The sequence below is a fragment of the Amblyomma maculatum genome, chromosome 5, assembly GCF_055883805.1.
Source record: "Amblyomma maculatum isolate TAMU_Amacu chromosome 5, ASM5588380v1, whole genome shotgun sequence".
Taxonomy (NCBI): Eukaryota; Metazoa; Arthropoda; class Arachnida; order Ixodida; family Ixodidae; genus Amblyomma; species Amblyomma maculatum.
The window spans coordinates 158,256,061-158,273,809 of record NC_139348.1 but is presented as its reverse complement, the minus strand read 5'-3'; the positions used below and the strand labels follow the sequence as shown (position 1 = coordinate 158,273,809).

The 17,749-nt window shown below is 47.3% G+C and overlaps 1 protein-coding gene across 2 annotated transcripts in view; it reads left to right on the top strand.

The window, feature by feature from the left end:
• LOC146190102 (nucleoprotein TPR-like) overlaps nt 1-17,749 on the top strand; it is a 91,723-nt gene that overhangs the window by 16,057 nt on the left and 57,917 nt on the right. For both annotated transcript variants that reach the window (XM_084604841.1, XM_084604840.1), the window contains exons 12-19: nt 287-388; nt 2,327-2,498; nt 4,210-4,385; nt 11,354-11,576; nt 11,674-11,814; nt 12,355-12,438; nt 14,544-14,744; nt 15,983-16,025. In XM_084604841.1, the coding sequence (XP_084460967.1) occupies nt 287-388; nt 2,327-2,498; nt 4,210-4,385; nt 11,354-11,576; nt 11,674-11,814; nt 12,355-12,438; nt 14,544-14,744; nt 15,983-16,025 (1,142 nt within the window). The remainder of the gene's footprint in view (nt 1-286; nt 389-2,326; nt 2,499-4,209; nt 4,386-11,353; nt 11,577-11,673; nt 11,815-12,354; nt 12,439-14,543; nt 14,745-15,982; nt 16,026-17,749) is intronic.

Sequence of the window (17,749 nt, the reverse complement as noted above, 5' to 3'; positions counted from 1 at the left end):
TAAAACTGAACTCCACTCACTAGTGTGACCCTCCAACATTGGGTTTTTCAAATTCAGAGTGGCCTGACTGCAACAGTCATGCCACGCTTTGGTGGCTGACAGTTTTCTTTTTACCGGGTGGGCGATCTCGAGTGTCTTCCTAAGAAGCACAAACCATTGGCCCAATATTGGTAGTACTATGTTGGTAATTGCTGGCCCAACATAGGACCAATAAAGTAGCCATGTTGGGCCAGTTGTTTGTTCTGCCTGGTATATATATCGCTGAAGGTGGTGGTGTCGTCTGCAGGAACATTGAGGAGCTCCAGCAGAAGAATGCAGAGCTGCTGGCCGTTGTGCGGGAGCTAAGTGAGAAACAGGAGGAGGAAGAGAAGAAGGCGGCCGAGGAAAGGTGTGTTGCTCTCGGCTCTGCCTTTTTGGCTTTCTTTGTGCTTTGGAAGCTCGACCGGTATTATTGAAACCTCCTTTGAGCTTTTCTGTCTTTCTGTCAGAAATGGACGTGTGCATTATGCTTGTAACCGAAAGAAAAAAAAAATGCTGTTGTGTGCGCCTCGTCAAAGCTCCCATCTTTATATAACAGTTCTTACATCTAGTGAACGGCATTTTTTAAATAAACTTTCATTTGGAGTCAATGCTAGCACATTTTTTTTGCAGGGCTGTCATGCAGGCTTTGTTAGCTGTGGCAGTGTTGGAATGGCTACGACAGCTCTCCAAAAAGCTTTGGTTGAGATGATGTGATGTCTTGAATGGCCTCTTTTATACTCCCGGACAGCTTTTTGGGGCAAGCAGCCAAGGCTGTGGGGGCGGCGCTTTCATCATGAAGTTACTACACCATGCAGTTCTTGCATATCTGGCCTCAGTTAAAGTTCCGGTTTCAGTTCCACGTTCGCTTGAAGTTGTAGTTTCCAGGCTGCCATCGAAGAGATGACTTTCTTCAGAATACTGAAGGCATAAGTGAACATAAATTCACCGTTAATGAATATCACGTGCTGCATACATTACCAAAACAAACGCATTGCGAAAGCGTACAGAAACCGGTAGGTAGGCACAGCAGAAGCAGCCGACGTATTCTTCTGGATATTCCTGACAGATGGCGCACCCATCCTATGTGCTCACACTGTACTGATTTGAAAATGTGCTACGCTAACATTGTACTGGCTTGTAGTGTAGTACAACCTTGATGTAATAATAACATGAATATTTCCTGTAATGGTATAATATTCCAGAGCACAATCCGCGAAATTTACGAAGGGATTCTGCTGCACAGTGAGCTGGCGTGTTTCGGCTCTGTAGCTTTGGCTGCATAGTATAGTGCGTCCATAGACAGGTCAGGGCTCTGTGGTGTAGTATGTGTGTGGGCGGGTAGGGGGGGTGCCTTTGAAGTGTGTCTAAATTTAATTTTTAACAATTTTTCGTTGGATCTTGGTTTTCTATCCAGTGAGCATGGCTTCTGCGTCTCAGCTAAACCGAGCACTTTTGCACCACTCATTGGTCATGCGTGGTAGTGAAGGCTGTCAAGCGTGAGCTCTTTTCATGTAGCTGTTCCTTCCTGCAGTTGCGAGCGTCTTGCGAGTAGCCTCTTTGTGTGGAGTGGCATGAGTTACTTTGACTTTAACCATTTCTTATTAGTCCATGCTTCTCAATAGTTCAGTGTGGTTCATTTTGTTTCCTTCCTTATTTTGAAGCGATTACTATGCTAGAGTGACTTTGAAATAACCTTGAGCTATTTGAGTGTGGTTGTCCACCCATAAGTATGCTGCATTTTCGTTTCCTCAAAACCTAACAGTGAGGCAGCCCTGTGTTGTGCGATGTCAGCGTACATTAAAGGTCATCTTGAGGAAATGCACAGCGCAAACAAAGACGACGGACGAGGACAAAGTACTTCCTCATCCGTTGTCTCTGTTCGCATTGTATATTTTTTCGAGATGAACATAACCCAACTAGCCCAACTTGCCATTCTACTACAAGGTCCCCAGGTGGCCAAAATTACTCCATAGCCCTTCACTACTGTACTTCTTTCACTCGCACCTTCCTCCCTTTCAAGTCTAACAGATACTGCACCATTTCTATTTTATAAACTGATGTACAATTTACTAGAAAAAATAATGACCTTGACCTGGTTAGGTGTGGGTGTCCACCATTCCATGGCGTCCATCCAAAAGTATGAGGCGCCTTCCGTTCCCCGAAACCTAACGTAAAGAAAAAATATGAAAAAACCGCGGATTGAAAAGGCGGTCTTACAAGGGCTATCGCTGCCACACTCAGAGCTTTTGCGCTATCACTAGGTTCAAGCCGTGCTTAAACCCCCACAATTTCTTTTTCATTGCAGGAGCTGCGAGCTGCGTGAGAAGCTGGATGGCCTGCTGGCGCAGCTGCAGGAGCTGGAGCAAGAGCGCAGCCGCCAGGCAGCGCTGATGATTTCCATCTCGCGGCAGCGTGACATGTACCGTGCCTTGCTCGCGTCCACTGGCCACAAGGACATTGATCTGCCCGAAGCCATGGTGGGTACCGCTGACGTTTTATCAACTTGCCAATATTTGTTTTAGTTTCAGGGGGGACTGCAGTCAAACACAATGAGGGGGCATATTTGGCGACCCATATTTGGAGTCACTGCTGTTTTGGCTAACAGGGGCTGCAAGTTGCGAGGTAGTTGTGCCAATATAGGTCAACCCCCTTACTGTGAAGTAGGAAAAAAAAAATGTGGAGAAGCGCATATATTTACAATATCGACTGTGTCCCTACATCATCGAAGCTACGATCTCGCTCCAAACTGTCAGCAGCATCGTCTGCAGACTCCTTGCTGCTCACCACCTTCCAGTGTGTGTCATCTAGTTCCATCAAGCGTGTTGCTTACGCAGAATTTCTTGAAAGGTTGCATGCAAACAGCTGATTTTGTCAATGGCACTGCATGCTCTTTTCTGAAACGCTGAGCTGTCGTCGAGAGAGCGGCCATTTTGCCGTTCGCTTCAGCGAAAATCACTTTTTTTTGGAAAGCCACTGTAAAATGACTCCACATGCTGTTATTCATTGCTAAAGAGGCATTTTATACTCCCATAGGTCGAACGAAAGAGCGCACGCGAAGATAAATGCGCTGGGGGGGGGGGGGGGGGGGGGGGGGGGGGGGGGAACAAATGCCAGCAACTGCAGGATGTCGATACGGTTTTGGCTGTCTGTTCACGAGCAGGCATGCCACTTGTCTGTGCCTCAAATTCTGCTCAAGACCGCTAGTTTGGGCAATGGCCCTTTTTATTTGCAGTCCATTTTATCCAAATGTTTGTTGTAACCAAATGCACAGTAAATTAGGTAAAGTCAATGCCAAGATAGGAAGAAACCAAACGCGGCAGGTTGGTATGTTATACAGTTTAACCCGGGCATGTGGAACCCGGTATGTACAACTATTGCCTATATCGAACTGCCTGAATATCCCCTTTTAAATCCCATGCAAAAGTACAGCAGGATTATTTGCGTTAATCGAACTGCGTGGCGTGCCCCTAGGGAAGCTTATCCTAGTGGCGCTCCCGTGATTACTTAACGCACAAGAAGCCGGACCGGCTGAGCATCATTGAGCATCTCCTGGCAGTGCTAACACTAAAACTGCATGATGAGGTGAATGTCGAGTCTGCTTCGGTGTCCTTGTTTTGATCATTACACTGCTGTTATGTGGGGAAGGCCAGCATTTGATGCACCAGTCATGCATTAAAGCAAGTCTAGCTGACCGAAGGCTTGCGGCGGCCTGCTTCATAGCTGAAGGCAACGCAGAAATGAACAGCAGCCTATTTTAATTGAGTTGTTATTGCCGTAATAGTGTACCAATAACAGGATTAGACAACCTCTTGCGATTGGGCTGGCTTCTCCCGAAACATTGTTTCTCAATTCCCAAACGTCGCGCTCAGTGAAGTGCATGCATTTGAAAAGAAAACGGAACAAATATTTGTGGCAGTTGACCCTGTTGAACTTGCTGTTGGTGCCAGTATAAGTGTTGGGGAGAAGTGCTGCATGTTAGGAACTTTCATCTTTGCATTTTCATTGCCTGGGGTTTACAGGGTAAAATATGGGATATATAGGAGCTGACACTTTCGAAAAAGAAACCTGCCAGTTTTGCTCATAATTTGAACCCACTGAGGGCAGCATGATGTGCAGGATAAGAAAATGTTTGAATTAGTGTCTTTCAAAAGGGACTTAAGATATATCCACCTGGCTCTTCCTTGGCAGGACGACGAGAGTGTCTTTGAGCCCAAAGTGGCGTCTACGCCGGCCGGGGGCGTCAGGCACACGCCTGACAAAGTGCTTGGCAAGTCGAAGGCTGGGCCACAGGACCCCAAGGCAGCGCTTGCCGAGCTCCAGAAGGAGTTTGACACCTACAAGAAGGAGATGGCCGAGAACCACAGGTGGGAAACAGCTATGCATGCAGTGGAATTAGAAATTTATGCCAGGGCCTCGAAGGTGCAGCTTGTTTGGCCATAAGTATTTGGTGCTGGTTTGTCTAGTAAAGCATAGAATCATATAAAGGGGGGTCCCAGTTGTGAAGAATTACACAGTTAGGCTTACAGTTGTGGCTTCGTGTTTCGCACAGTGGCCTTTCCACGCTTGGCTAGTGTCAGTTGAGAGAGGTTAAGAAAGGCTGCTTGCAGAGTCGCTTTTTGTATTGTTGATCCACCACTGCTCTTTTGTTAGATAACCAATCTTCGTTTGCACTCAAGCCGTGTGAAATAATGAGTGAGTGTTTGCCGTATCATCAGTTATGCCTTGAGGAGGCGCAGCAAATGAGGAGCTGCGGTTATGGCGGGGATGACTGAGGCTTGTGGTTTATGCCTCCGGTTATTTAGGTAGCTCTTTTAGTACGAGAGCACTCTCTATAAATGCTTGAACCAAGAGCAAATCTAGTCTTGTGTCTAGCTGGTTGTCATAGCAACAGTGACTCCTATGCTAAGTCTAAGTCTAACGTCATTGAAAGGGGAACACACAGAAGCCTCCACCTATGCAAGTCTGCCACATCCCGGTGCTACTGTGCGATTGCGCGTATGCCTTGATGGCCAAGGGCAAGCAGACAATTTTGGTCGATGCATCGCAGCGCTCAGCACGTTCGCTGCGAAGGCAAGGAAGAGCAGACAGTTATGCTTTGTGTCCGGCCGGCACCAGCTGACAGATGCGAAGAACTTCACATAGATCAGGATTGACGCACTGCTGTGCCCGAATGCTGTGTGCCTGGGAGAGGATCGCGAATGCCAGGAAAAGAGCCAAGCATCATCCCTTCATGCAAGTTTGTTCACATACAGAAAGGTCACGGCATTCACTAGGTACTGTCGTGGCCCAGCCTTCTTTGCAGTTTCTTATCCATCTCCTGGGCATGTAAATATAATTCTGACCTTCGCATTGCTTTTTAAGGGGGGACACGGCTCTTTGGCACCGAAAATCGGCCTGAAAATCGGATTTTCAATTTTTTCATTTTCGTATTCCTCGCACCATTCCGCATCTGCACGCAAATTTTCATCCTTATACCCAGCGTATTTATGAAGTTATAGCGATTAAAAAATGCAGTACCACACCCACTGCCCTTTAAATTGTGGACAAACGACACCCAATTTCGATCGCCCGGCGCATGAGAACTACGCGCTCCACCGCGGCGATTTTGGTCTCGTTCGAAAGCGCGCGCTTTCGGCTTATTTTTTCTTTCGGAAAGCAACCCTGTGCGCTCCGCCTTCCCCATAAAAAACAAACAAAAAGATAGCATGCAGCGCGCGCTACTATTGGCCGGTTAAGGCACGTGATCAAAATGGCGTCGTTTGGTTGGTTCCGGCAAGCTAGCCCTGAAATGCGGACTCCCAGTGACGCCATTTTGTCTTTCTGCCGACCACGCTAGTGCAACGCGAGAGTCATGCCAGGCGCGAAGAAGTACCGCTCTTTGCACAAGTTCGGGCGAAAGCAACCAAAGAAACGCTGTTAAGAATGCGACTTCGTTGCATACTGTGCAAGAAGCAAGTGCCAGTGCTGCGGGATTGTGTGACGATCACGTTGCGGGCGGCGACGCTTCTCCGATTCCGCTGGACAACGGCGCCGTTCTTCGTGCCGACTGCAGTCGTGTACGTATTGATACCGCGCCTGTCACTAACAGTGACATAACTCAAGTCAGTGCCCGTGAGCAGGCTACGCTTGATAGACTGGTATCGACGCCGGCGACGGCACGAAAGACCGCGCTGTTCGCCGATGCAAGTGGTGCGTCCGCAGAGTCAGATGCGGACGGAACAGCCTCCTATGCGGTAATTGACCTCAGCATTGTGAATATCCTTCTGGATGCCGTGCGGTGCAAAACGTGTCGTGGATGCGTGCGTTTAATTACCAGCGACCGGAGCTATGGCCTCGCCGTAAAACTGATCGTGCTGTGCGACAACTGCGGTGAGATTGCGGCCGAGTGGAACTCGCGGAGGATTGACGGCGAGAAAAGGTGCAATCCTTTTGAGCTGAATATTCTGGCTAGTCGAGCAATGCTGTCGACCGGTAACGGCCAGACAGCAATGAACGATATCTTTTCGGCGATGGGGTTGTCGCGGCGTGGGATGCACAACAAGACGTTTCAACGGCATCTGAAGAACACACTGCAACCCGCTGCTACCCGAGCCGCCACGACCGCTATGGCACAAGCCGCGCAGGCAGTGGCGAAGGTCTACGATGACTTGTGTTTTGGGCATAGGGGGAACATTGCCGTGTGCTACGACGGCACATGGATGACGCGCGGACACTCATCACATATAGGCGTCGGTGCCGTGGTGGAACTCTTCACTGGTTACGTGCTTGATTATGTGGTGTTGTCAAACTTTTGTCTGGGCTGCGAAATTGGTCCTAAGCCAAACACTGACGGCTACGAACTTTGGAAATCACGCCACCAGTGCCAAAAAAACACCAACTCCAAGGCTGGTCAAATGGAGGTAGAGGCTGGCAAAATTCTGTTTGAAAGATCTCTGCAGCGCCACAACATGCGCTACACAACCATGCTATGCGATGGGGACAGTCGCACGTTCAGTGCTCTTAAAGATGCTGCAATCTATGGCTACATTGAAATAGTCAAAGAGGACTGCATAAATCACGTGCACAAGCGTATGGGAGCAGCTTTGCGCAACCTCTTGCAGAGACACAAGGGTGCAGGGAAGCAAAGTCTTGGCGGCAGAGGAAGGCTGACAGCTGATCTAGTTGACAAGCTGGCAATATATTATGGCCGAGCGCTTCGATCAAATGTAGGTGATGTGGATGCCATGCAGCAAGCTGTGATGGCGACATATTACCACATCACATCTACTGATGACTGCCCCAAACACAGTTTGTGTCCTACCGGTGATAAGTCATGGTGCCGCCACAACGCTGCAAAGGCAAAAGAGGAGCCTGCACCAAAGCACAATTACAGTCTGCCAAGAGATGTGGCTGATGCTCTTTTGCCTGTTTATAGTCGTTTATCAGAGAAGAGCCTGCTGCAGAGGTGCATTCGGGGGAAGACCCAGAACTCGAACGAAAGCTTCCACTCGGTCATCTGGACCTTGATCCACAAAGAGCGGCACTCATCACTGTTTGCTGTGGAAGCAGCCACAGCAGAAGCTGTGCTGCGCTTCAATGCCGGCTGCAAGCATACAGCAGCAGCAATTCTGCAAGAATGCAGTACAAATGTGACAGCAACTGGGTCCAGGAGAGCTGAAGAAAAGGACTTGCGCCGTAGCGCACGTTCTGCAAAGAAGCGGGCGGCTTCGCTTGGCGTTGCTAAAACAGAAAAAAGAAAACATCGCGACAGCATGCACCCCGACTATGCTCCTGGTGCATTTTAAGGGGAGACACTGGTCTTAAAATGAAAATTTTTATTTTTAGAGATATAATAACGAAATTGGGTGTGTATATGTATTTCTTCCTCCTGTTTTCAAAAATGTAATTAGTTTTACTCTATCTCAATTAGTTCTAATGTTATTGGGAAATAACCAAAGCCTAATTTGGTAATTTCTTACGGGTCGTTAGGACAGTTTCCCTCAATATTTTTTCGTTCCGATTAAAATGTAGTTGTAGCCAAAGACCTGCCATGTGGAGCTATGCTATTTATATTATCATTGATGTACATCACAGTATAAAAATATTCAATTATGTAGATGCCCCACAATTCGAAAATATAATTAGCTGACATTATTGTTCAATAAATTGGATATGTTCAACTTAGCAATATAAAGATAGCATAGCTCCACAGTTCAAACCTTTCTGAATTCAACGGTATAAGATTTATCAAAATTGCACCACAAAATCCCAATGAAAAGTTCCGTAAGGCTAGTCATGTCACCAAAAAACATGAAGCTGAGAAAAACTCGTTTGAAGTTTTGACACTGAGTGCAGAAAATATTGGGAAGAATCTTCGACAACGGATGTTACTCAGATGTTCCCTATCAGTTTCCCTACAAAACAAAACAAAAAGTGTCTTATTCCACCCAAGGAAACATTTAAAAAAAAAAATGTCGAATGTGTAAGTGTGATGAAATTATAGAGGTTACTTTCGAGAAGTTAGGGGTTGACTTTTTTTTTTCGTTTTTTTTGTTTTGTTTTGTTTTTTTTTTTTGAGGTGAAAGTGAGGACCGGAGCCAAGGAGACGAGAGCTCCACCGGGCAAACAGTTGGGGAAGAGAACTGCTTCGCTTATTCTTGGGGAAGAGAACTGCTTCTGTTCGAAATCGCAGTTTTCGCAGACAAGCAGAAGCTTTACAGCAAGGCCGTACTTCTTATCTGTTGCCTTGCTCAAACGCAGACTTCCTGCGCCGCAGGTTCCGCACTTCGCTTGCGCGAAAAAATTGTTCAAAACCTTCAAGTCCACAATCACGAACTGGGTACCGGCATCAGCTGTCTGGTAATCCGCACTGACGCCAAGAAGGTCAAACTTGCGCTGGGTTGCTGACTTTTCCGACAGAACGGACTTTGCTTGCGCCGATCGCTCAACACGCTGCGCCTGCTCGGTCGACGAATAGTACACAGCATCAACACGAAGTGTACCACGATCCGAGATACGATTCGTGCTGCAACTTGGTCCCGCGGTGTCGTCATCGGGCAGCGTGCTTGATGTACCCGGCGGATCCAACGAGTCCGGCACTGCAGGCCCCGGCGACGCACTGGTGGCCGCTGCCTGCTGTTTTTTGTTCCACGGACGTTTCTTCCGGCTTCCAAAAGCTCGTTGCGTGCTCGGTTTCAATCGACTGTCTCCCGGCATCTCGATCGCAAAGAGAAACTCCCGGCACAAGGCGGAAACACGGCGTGTAGAGAAACACGAGCGCAAAAACAGACGCGCACGAAGCGACAGCCACAGCGGCGAACGCAAGAGAAAGAAAAAAAAATGACGTAGACGGTCACACCAGCCAATGGGAGGCGCAGAACGGCGCGCGCGCTTCGCGCGCCGCGTGCGAGCCAATCAGCGACCCGAAAACGGCCTTCGGGAAACCGGCCCGAACCGCCGCTCGGCTTGAGCGACGCCATTTTGAGATAGCTCAAATTGCGCACAAAGAAACCAGCTTCAAAACAAGCCCAAGATGGCGGCGATCGGCCGGCTGCAACGCCGGCGGCGCGCGCGGGAAGTTCGAACAAAGTCTCTCTTTTCGGGGCCATTTCGTCGCTGCCGTGGTGTTTTGAAAGCCGATTTTATCGCATTTCCCGACCGAATTCAGCGTTAATAATTTTACTGTAGATGCTCGAAAGGATAAACCTTCCGAAAATGAGTTTTTCCCAAAATCGACTTTTTGACCATTTTCGACCGTTTTAAGACCCGCGTCTCCCCTTAATAGCATGAGGTCTTTGGGGTTGCCCTTCCTGATTAAATGCCGTGAGGCTTGAGTGCTTCCGACAATCCCCCAATTTTGGTAGTGTTGCATTTTTTAAAGATCAATATCTCTGGTCCTGTTCTTGCTATTGCTTTGAAAATTTTTTTTCTAGAAAGGGAATCCTGTGAGTCTCATGAAACCAAGGTAAATGCAGTGACCACAAAAGAAAATTTGCTGAGAAGGTTATGTTGTCTTCGGTACCCAAATGGAATTTTCCTTTCAAACGTTTCCTATTGCGTAACTTTGGCTCAAATTGGCATAGGCCATTAATTTTCGCTTCAGATCACTTTCCACCTGTTTCTGATCTTGTTGACATATCAATCATTGACATAATTTACACCTACATGCTGTGAAGTGTTTTTCCTCGTTTTCTCAAAACTGCAATTTTGAGGGTGCTGCAATTTTGGAGGAGAGATATCTCTTAGTCTATTTGTGCTATAGCTCTCATTCTTGTCTTGTTAGAAAGAGAAAACCTTCGACAGTGCCGTAGGACAAAAATATGTACAGTTATTATGCGGCAACATTTACAGAATTAATTATCAATCTTAGGTGCCAACCTGGGCTTTTATTCATAAAAGTTTGACTTATTGTAACTTTGGTTCAAATTCTTCTACCACGTTAATTCATGACTAGCGGCACTCTATGATCCTTCTAGATCACTCTGGCAGGGCTATTCTCATCATGCCATAAAGTGTTTAGTAATTAACTCACCTCCAAACGAAGAACATGAATTAGGTAATATTTTGAAAGCTATTTCATCTACAAGAAAACTAATCAGATATTTGAAATCAGCATGCAAAAGTACATTAATGGTGCAAGTTTCAGTCAGATCCACCCATAAATAAGGAAAAAAGTTTTAAGAGGGGTGTCCCCCCTTAACAGGCTTGCATTGCCGACAGAAGCGACTGCGCAACCCCTAAAGCATGCCAAAAGGAAGTTTCGAAGCTCCTGCGCTAAGCCTTATTGGCGGGTAACGCATGCTGTCGCAGGCTTCCGACATAAAGAAGTGATGCTTTCAGAACTAAATGCACTACACTCAAGATTAACCTTGATGGAAGAAGGACTCGCATGATTTGTGGGCCTCCGGAAAACAGAATGGTTACACAAAACAAATGTTTCAACTGCACTCTGCCGACTAAGCAATAACTTTCGATAAATGTGAAGCAGCCGTGCTGCCGTGACATGATTCTGTGCTCAAAATCAGGTGACTTATGCCACACTTTTTTTAATGCTGTTTGGAGAACAGGGTGTCTTTACCTTCCTCCATCGTAGAAGGGCGTGATGATTGGCTGCTGTCAATCTTCAGTCATGACTGTTGACATTTGTGCCGATGATTAAACTTGCACGTGATGTCATATGGTGGTGTCATGATGGCAACAGGCAATAGTGTCAGTGGGTGTGTGACTAGGTAGCTACATTAGTGACATACCTACCGCCATACAAAACCATGCCAAGCAGGGCTTTCGCGCTTATAATCATGGGTCTCGCCAGGTTGTACCGAGGCTGACTTTTGTTCATTTCGCGATTCTTCAGGATGGTGGCAGAGCAGCTGGTGACGACGCAGGAGGAGTGCTTGCAGCAGCGCCTGGAGGTTGCGCGCAAGCAGGCGGAGCTGTCGCACGTTCAGGAACGGCTGAAGCTGGCCCAGACCAGCCTCGAGCCACTGCAGCAGGAGGCCACCACCCTGCGCGAGCGCTCACAGCACCTGGCTGACACCCTCGTGCAGCAGCAGCAGACGCTCACCACTCTCCGGAAGGTGCGCGAAAGAATTTTCATGCATTTTTGCTGAATTCGAGCATTCTGTAACCCTCTGCTTGTCCTCTGCCAAACGCTTTGTTCGGCCGCGTGTGCAGGAACTGTCGGCGTCCCAGGAGGCAGCATCCCGCGCTCAGGTGCTGCTCGAGAGTGCCCGCGCTGAGCGCGATCAGTTGCGGGAGGCCAATGCCCGCCTGGAGCGGGACTTGGAGGCGTCACGCCAGGAGAAGGGTTCCCAGGCAAGCTTTGACCGCAGTTATCAATGTAGCGCAACGCCTCTTGCGCGTTCTTGCCATGCGTTGCACTTCCGTAACTCCGACTTGGAAAGTGTGGCATTCATCAGTCACTTTGCGGATTGCACAGCCGCAGAACACAATGTTATAGGGGCCATCACAATCATTATTGTCACGAAGGAAATTCAGTGTGTTGCTGCTAGACAATATTATCTTCCAGGGATTGCCAGTTAACTCATTCTAACAGCTGTAGCAGTGCTTTGCTGGCAGGCTTCATTAAACTTCTTCCTCTTCCTTCGTTATGCCCCTTCTGATAGCCAGTTATTGTCTCAGCTACATGAGCAAACCTGAACAATTGTATTTTGCATGTTGCTTGTCTTGTCCTCTGCCTATTTCCTGCTTCTATTTCCACGTACATTGTTACAGGCGAAAGTTTCCATTTGTTGTGCTGATGCCGTGTTGTAGAGCAGAAACACTTAGAACTATTTCATTCCTCTGTGTGGTAATAGAAATGATTGTTCATTCTGCTGTGTTGCTGTGCTACAGGCCCGCATCTTGGCCAACCTGCAGACTCTGCAGCTCAACTTGGAACGTATGGATTCTGAACGCCACGCTGCCGACCAGGCCAAGGTGAGGCAGCCCGAACAGCTCCCGATAGAAAGAAGGAAGAAAAAAAAATTGGGTGATCTACTTGGTTGATACGGAGAAAATGCAGTAGCATTTTTCTTTGTCTTGTCAGTTTATCACAGTTTTGATGTTATTGTCTTTCACACTCTAGTTTGATACCAATCCTATTCCAGTTCTATTGCAATTCTGATTCTGTTCTTATTCCGTTTCTATCCGTAATTGCTTTTCTTTTTCAGTTTTTTCTTAGTCGTTTCTAGTCCAGCCACTCCCTCCTCACCCCTAGTGGTTGAGAGGGTATTTCCCTTTCCCTACATATATACAGTGTTCTGCAACTCTATCTGAAACGTTTTGAAAAATTCTCCTGCCTCAACTGAAGGCTTATTTGCACTGAAACTGCACACAAAGATTGCACGATGTTGACTTTTTTGCTGCGTAGTAAGTTTGGCCGTAGTGCTTACCTAATTTGGTCGCGCATGATGAAAAGCCAGAACTGTCTGCTACGAGATGGAGTTGCAAAAGATGACAATTCTGAGTTTCTTTCAAAAGCAAAAGGCAGTTGCGCATCAATCATCTGGTGTCGCTGCAGGAAAGTGTTGCGCTTCTAAAGAGCCCAGACAAGCGTCGCACGTTTTCGAAATAATGCTGCATGGCACCACCGCTGCCCTTTGCCGGAAAAGTGGTGTTTGCGTCTTTCGCTCCTTGAGTCTTGTTGCAGACAGTTCTGGTTTCTCATTATGTGGGGCCAGACCAGGTAAGCACCAATGTAAGACTGGCCATATTTACTCAATTGTAAGTCGACCCCTTCTTTAAAATTTGAAAATTCAAAATAGGAGGGTTGACTTACAATCGAAACCAAAGCATAGCACTTTCAAAAGAGCAAGATAAAAACTATGTATCAGGGAGGCTTCAGCGAATTTGTTTCTTCTACGGATTTAAGTGAAACATTCAGTTACTGTGCGTGGTTCTCAGAAGAAGTTTTCTTTTCTAACTTTCACTGCGCAGCACAAAGTGCACCTGCAGGAGAGTCGATAGTTTACGGAAGTGCCGCTATTAGAACTGCGGCAACTCTCGCTTTTTGCATGTCTGTTGCGACGGGTCACGTGACACTGCGGCACTTCCAGAGAGTTTCGATGGTTGATGGAAGAGCCGACACCAATCATTCGTTGAGTTTGCGCGTTCGCACTTTTGTCTTCACGACCGGCCACATGCTCTGTCATGAGATCTACAGTCCAAAAAGCATTCGGTGCTTGTTTCGTGCAGCATTTAAGGAGGCGGCTATCATTTATGCCAAAGAATCAATTGCGCTGTGGGCTGCAAGCTCGAAGCTTCTAAGCGGGTTATGCGGGAGTGGCGGTGGCAGCGAGGCAAAATTTTCAACTGCAATGCCAAGTGAAGAGGCTTCCAACGGATACAGTTGGTATGCTATCCAGAGCTGGAGCCAAGCTTTAGCGTGTATCACCAAAATATGTGATTTGAAGCTGAGACGAGTAGTACAGCCAGGCTAAATTTTCGTTGTCGAAAGCATCCACCGGTATGCTTTTTTTTTTTTTTTCAGGATGTATCACCGAAATATGTGATTTGAAGTTTAAACGAGTAGTACACCCTGGCTAAATTTTTGTTGTCGAAAGCATCTACTGCTATGTCTTTTTTTTTTCTTTTTCTTTTTTTCGCGACATTCTATTTGTGGGATCAACTTACGGTCATGTAAATACAGCACTGCATGGTATAAGGGTCAACAATGCACTATCTGCGCAGTTTCACCGCAAATGTGTGCCTCCGGTTGAGGCGGGATAATTTTTCAGAATGGTTTTGATAAAGCTGTATAACAATGTAGGACTATTGCTTATATCGAACTGCTTGAATGTAATGCCCCTTGGAAATCCCATGTTAGAGCATGAGAGAGGGACAAATTTTCCTCCCTCCCAAATTCTCAAGGCGGTGAGCGGTTCGGCCTGCAATTACTCTTGCGAGAACAAAAAGCATTTGTTGAAACCATGCATGATATATTTCTTCCAGTCATGCCAGTTGCTACTTGGAACGCAGTAGCCCGTCCAATCGCTGTGCTCTCCCTGAGCGCTTTGTCCCATGCTGGTGTGACTCGTGTGCAGGTGGCTCAGCTGGAGCTCCGATGTGAGTCCCTGCAACGTCAACTGGAGTCCCATGCTGAGCAGCAGTCGTCGCTGGCGGCCGCCTGGGAGCGGCAGCTGCGCGAGGCCCAGCAGCGGGCCACTGCGGAGGCGGAGCGGGCCCGCAAGTCCACCGACGAGCTGGTGGACGCCTATGCTCAGTTGCACCAGGCGCGACAGGAGGTGCGTTGTGGCGGATGTGGCATTAAGATTCCCTCATTGCTGCCTAGTGAAGGCACAGGCGGGAGGTGCAGAAATGATTGGCGGCGGCTTAACACGGTTTTGCCAGGTCATGCAAGCGAAAGCATTGTTTGGACGTAGGTGTTAGACAGTGCTCAGCATTCTTTATTTTGCTGCTTTATTGCTATGATTGCGTAGTGTAATAAGAATAGCATACAACAGTGCAAGCAGTCAAGTTTTGTCAGCTCCACCCTAGTGGCGCTCGAGTGATGAACTCTGATGCGGGCGCAAACCCAGCTGCGGTAGCTGTGTTTCAATAGAAACAAAGAAAATTAAAACTTAGTATCTGAAAATCATTTCGCGTAAATTAGGTCCCAAAGTCAGTGAAGAACATACTGGGCACAGAATTTACTTTTATTACCACATTTTGAATAACCTGTCATTTTGCTGTGTACTTTTTGTTTCTCAGAAGCAAGTTTCTCTGAAACTGTTTTTCAGAGAAACTCAAGAGTTTCTCTGAAACTCTTAGAAATGCAGTTCTATAGCTCATCTCCGCACCTACGAGTAAACCGTGAAAAGTGCCTAAACCTTGGTGCTCTACAGACTTTGCCTTTTCTGTTTTTGTCTTTTCACGATCGCGGTGCTTACATTCGAAAAGTCTGAAATAACCCCCTTCCCCTCTTTTTGCGGCGCTATATCAAGTCGACTGGGGTCAGAAATAACTTATGTGGTTAAAACAAAAAGAAAGAAAAAAACTTTGCAAACATCTTCGGCAAAAGCAATTAAGCTGTCACGGTTTCGAAGTTAGTTTCCAGTGACACCATAGCTACGAGAGCAAGTGCTGATTAAGCTCTTGCTTTCGTCATGGCAGTAGATCTGCATTATCTTTTTTTGTCTCCTTTGTCTTTCGAGCCTTCCATTCGGCAGATGCAGCGCACCTCCCGCCATGGCGTGCTTGCTTTCACGTCCGAGCTTTGCTCCATGATGTGCTTGTGGACGATGTGCCAAGCAGTGCACCGGTCAAAGGCCAAGTTTCGTGGGCGGCCGCCGCACGTGTGCACAAGGATAGGGTCGATAAGGGAATGGCCTACACCTTTGGAGTTTTTCAGTGTGAAGCAAAAAGAAATTTTAAAACTGATTTTTTGTTCCAACAGGCTTTCATTGCTCAGTATTTTGCTGATTTCTTCCTGCAGTGGAGTTCTTGAAGCTCATTCTTTTTGTTCTTCTCTTCTTCCCACCAGCTCTCCGAGAGTAAATCTCACCTGGCACGCAGCGAAAGCTCAGGTGAGCTCCAAGTGTATGCTTGTATATCTCATGCAAGTTAAGACAACACGGGTAGATGCAGAGGGTCTGTCCTGAAAGTAATGAGAATACTTTTGGTGCCGTGTGCTTGTGAGTGCAATTGGGAAACCTATTTCGAAAGACAATGTGGCGGTTCATTGGCTTGGAAAAGGTGAAGTAAATGAAAGAACTTGAGCATGTGCCCTTGTTTTTTAGCAGCGTCGTGGAAACTGGAGCAAACGTCAAAACAGCACTACGCGATTACGTTTTGCAGTAAACTGAAAAAATCTGCCACCAAGAAACTCGTTATGATCAAGGCAATAATGTAATGTGCTGACTGCCACTGTTCAAATTGCACAAAGTTCGCAGATGGTAGACCGTGAAGACATCCAGCCTTGCAACAGTCGGGGTACTCGTCAGAGACTGCTGCAGACGCCGATAATAATTGTGATTGTGTGTTTGCTTTAGTGAAAACTGATCTACGTTTACGTGTTCTCATGAGTATAGTGCAGTCGACGACCGATTTTTCAGATTCTCAACGGACCACGAAAATGTTCGAAAAATCGGGCAGTCGAAAAAAAACAAATTTGCACCAAAAAAAGCTAAATTTATTGCCTATTATTCACTTTGAGGCTGGAAAAAGTCATAAATGCTTTTCTGCACCACGCTCCGCTTCCGTGCTAACAGGTCCGCCTGAACTTCGCTTGCATCAGCTCAGCTTGCGTTGGCTGCGCTGCTGCAGGTGAGTCATCGTTGTCAGACTCCACAAGCACTTGGCGAATAATTGCTGCATCTGTGAGCCCAGCGCACAGTTCCAACTCATGGTCCACGTCTGTGAACTCTGAAAACGAGACGACCGATGGAATTTCGACACCAGCAGTGTGAAGGTCGTGAATAAGCTGCTCACTGCCTGACAGCTGCTCGACGACGCTCTCCTCGTCTAAGGCAGCCGACTCGTCATTCAGCACAAATCCCGCTTGGCAGGAGCAGTTGCGCAGCGTTGTGGGTGCTACAGACTTCCACGCATCGGCGAGCGTACTAAGTGATCCAAGCAAATCAACAGAGTAGGTTTTCCCACTGTTGACGCACACCACAACCACCAACCACTGGATCACAACACCGGCTCCGTTGAGTGCCTTCTCGCGGCCGCGTTGCACGCAAAAAAACAAAACTCCTTATAAAATCCGGAAACAGCTTCTTGAAGAACTGAAGCCGATTCAATTAAATGCCAGCCACAGTAGCGACAGAACGTAGTTCTCGCATCAGCTCGACCACGGCTAGGCCTACTCGCTATGCTTGGCAACGCACGTGAAACGCACGGCAAACACACAGAGGAACAGGCAGGCAGTCAAAGTGCTCACGCTAAAAGAAAAAGCACTCCGGCGGCGAGCAGCGACGTTGTCCCGGAAACGGAAGCTGCTTGGCAAATAATATAGCCTCGATCCAGCGGCAGTTTAGCTGAGGAGCGGCACGCAAGGCCGGCACTGGTTTCGAGGAAGGAAAACGTAAACAAACAAGATGGCGGCGACACCGCTCAAAATGTGTGGCAGTTGACCCGGCTAACGCTTGGAATGTCCGAAAAATCGAATAGCCCTCCTAGAGTGTCCGAAATTTTGAGCAGCGTAGTACATTGACTTTATAAGATATGTTCTGGGGCCGGGAGAAGTCCGAATAATCAAGCATGTCCAAAAAATTGGGTGTCCGAAAAATCAGTTGTTGACTGTATC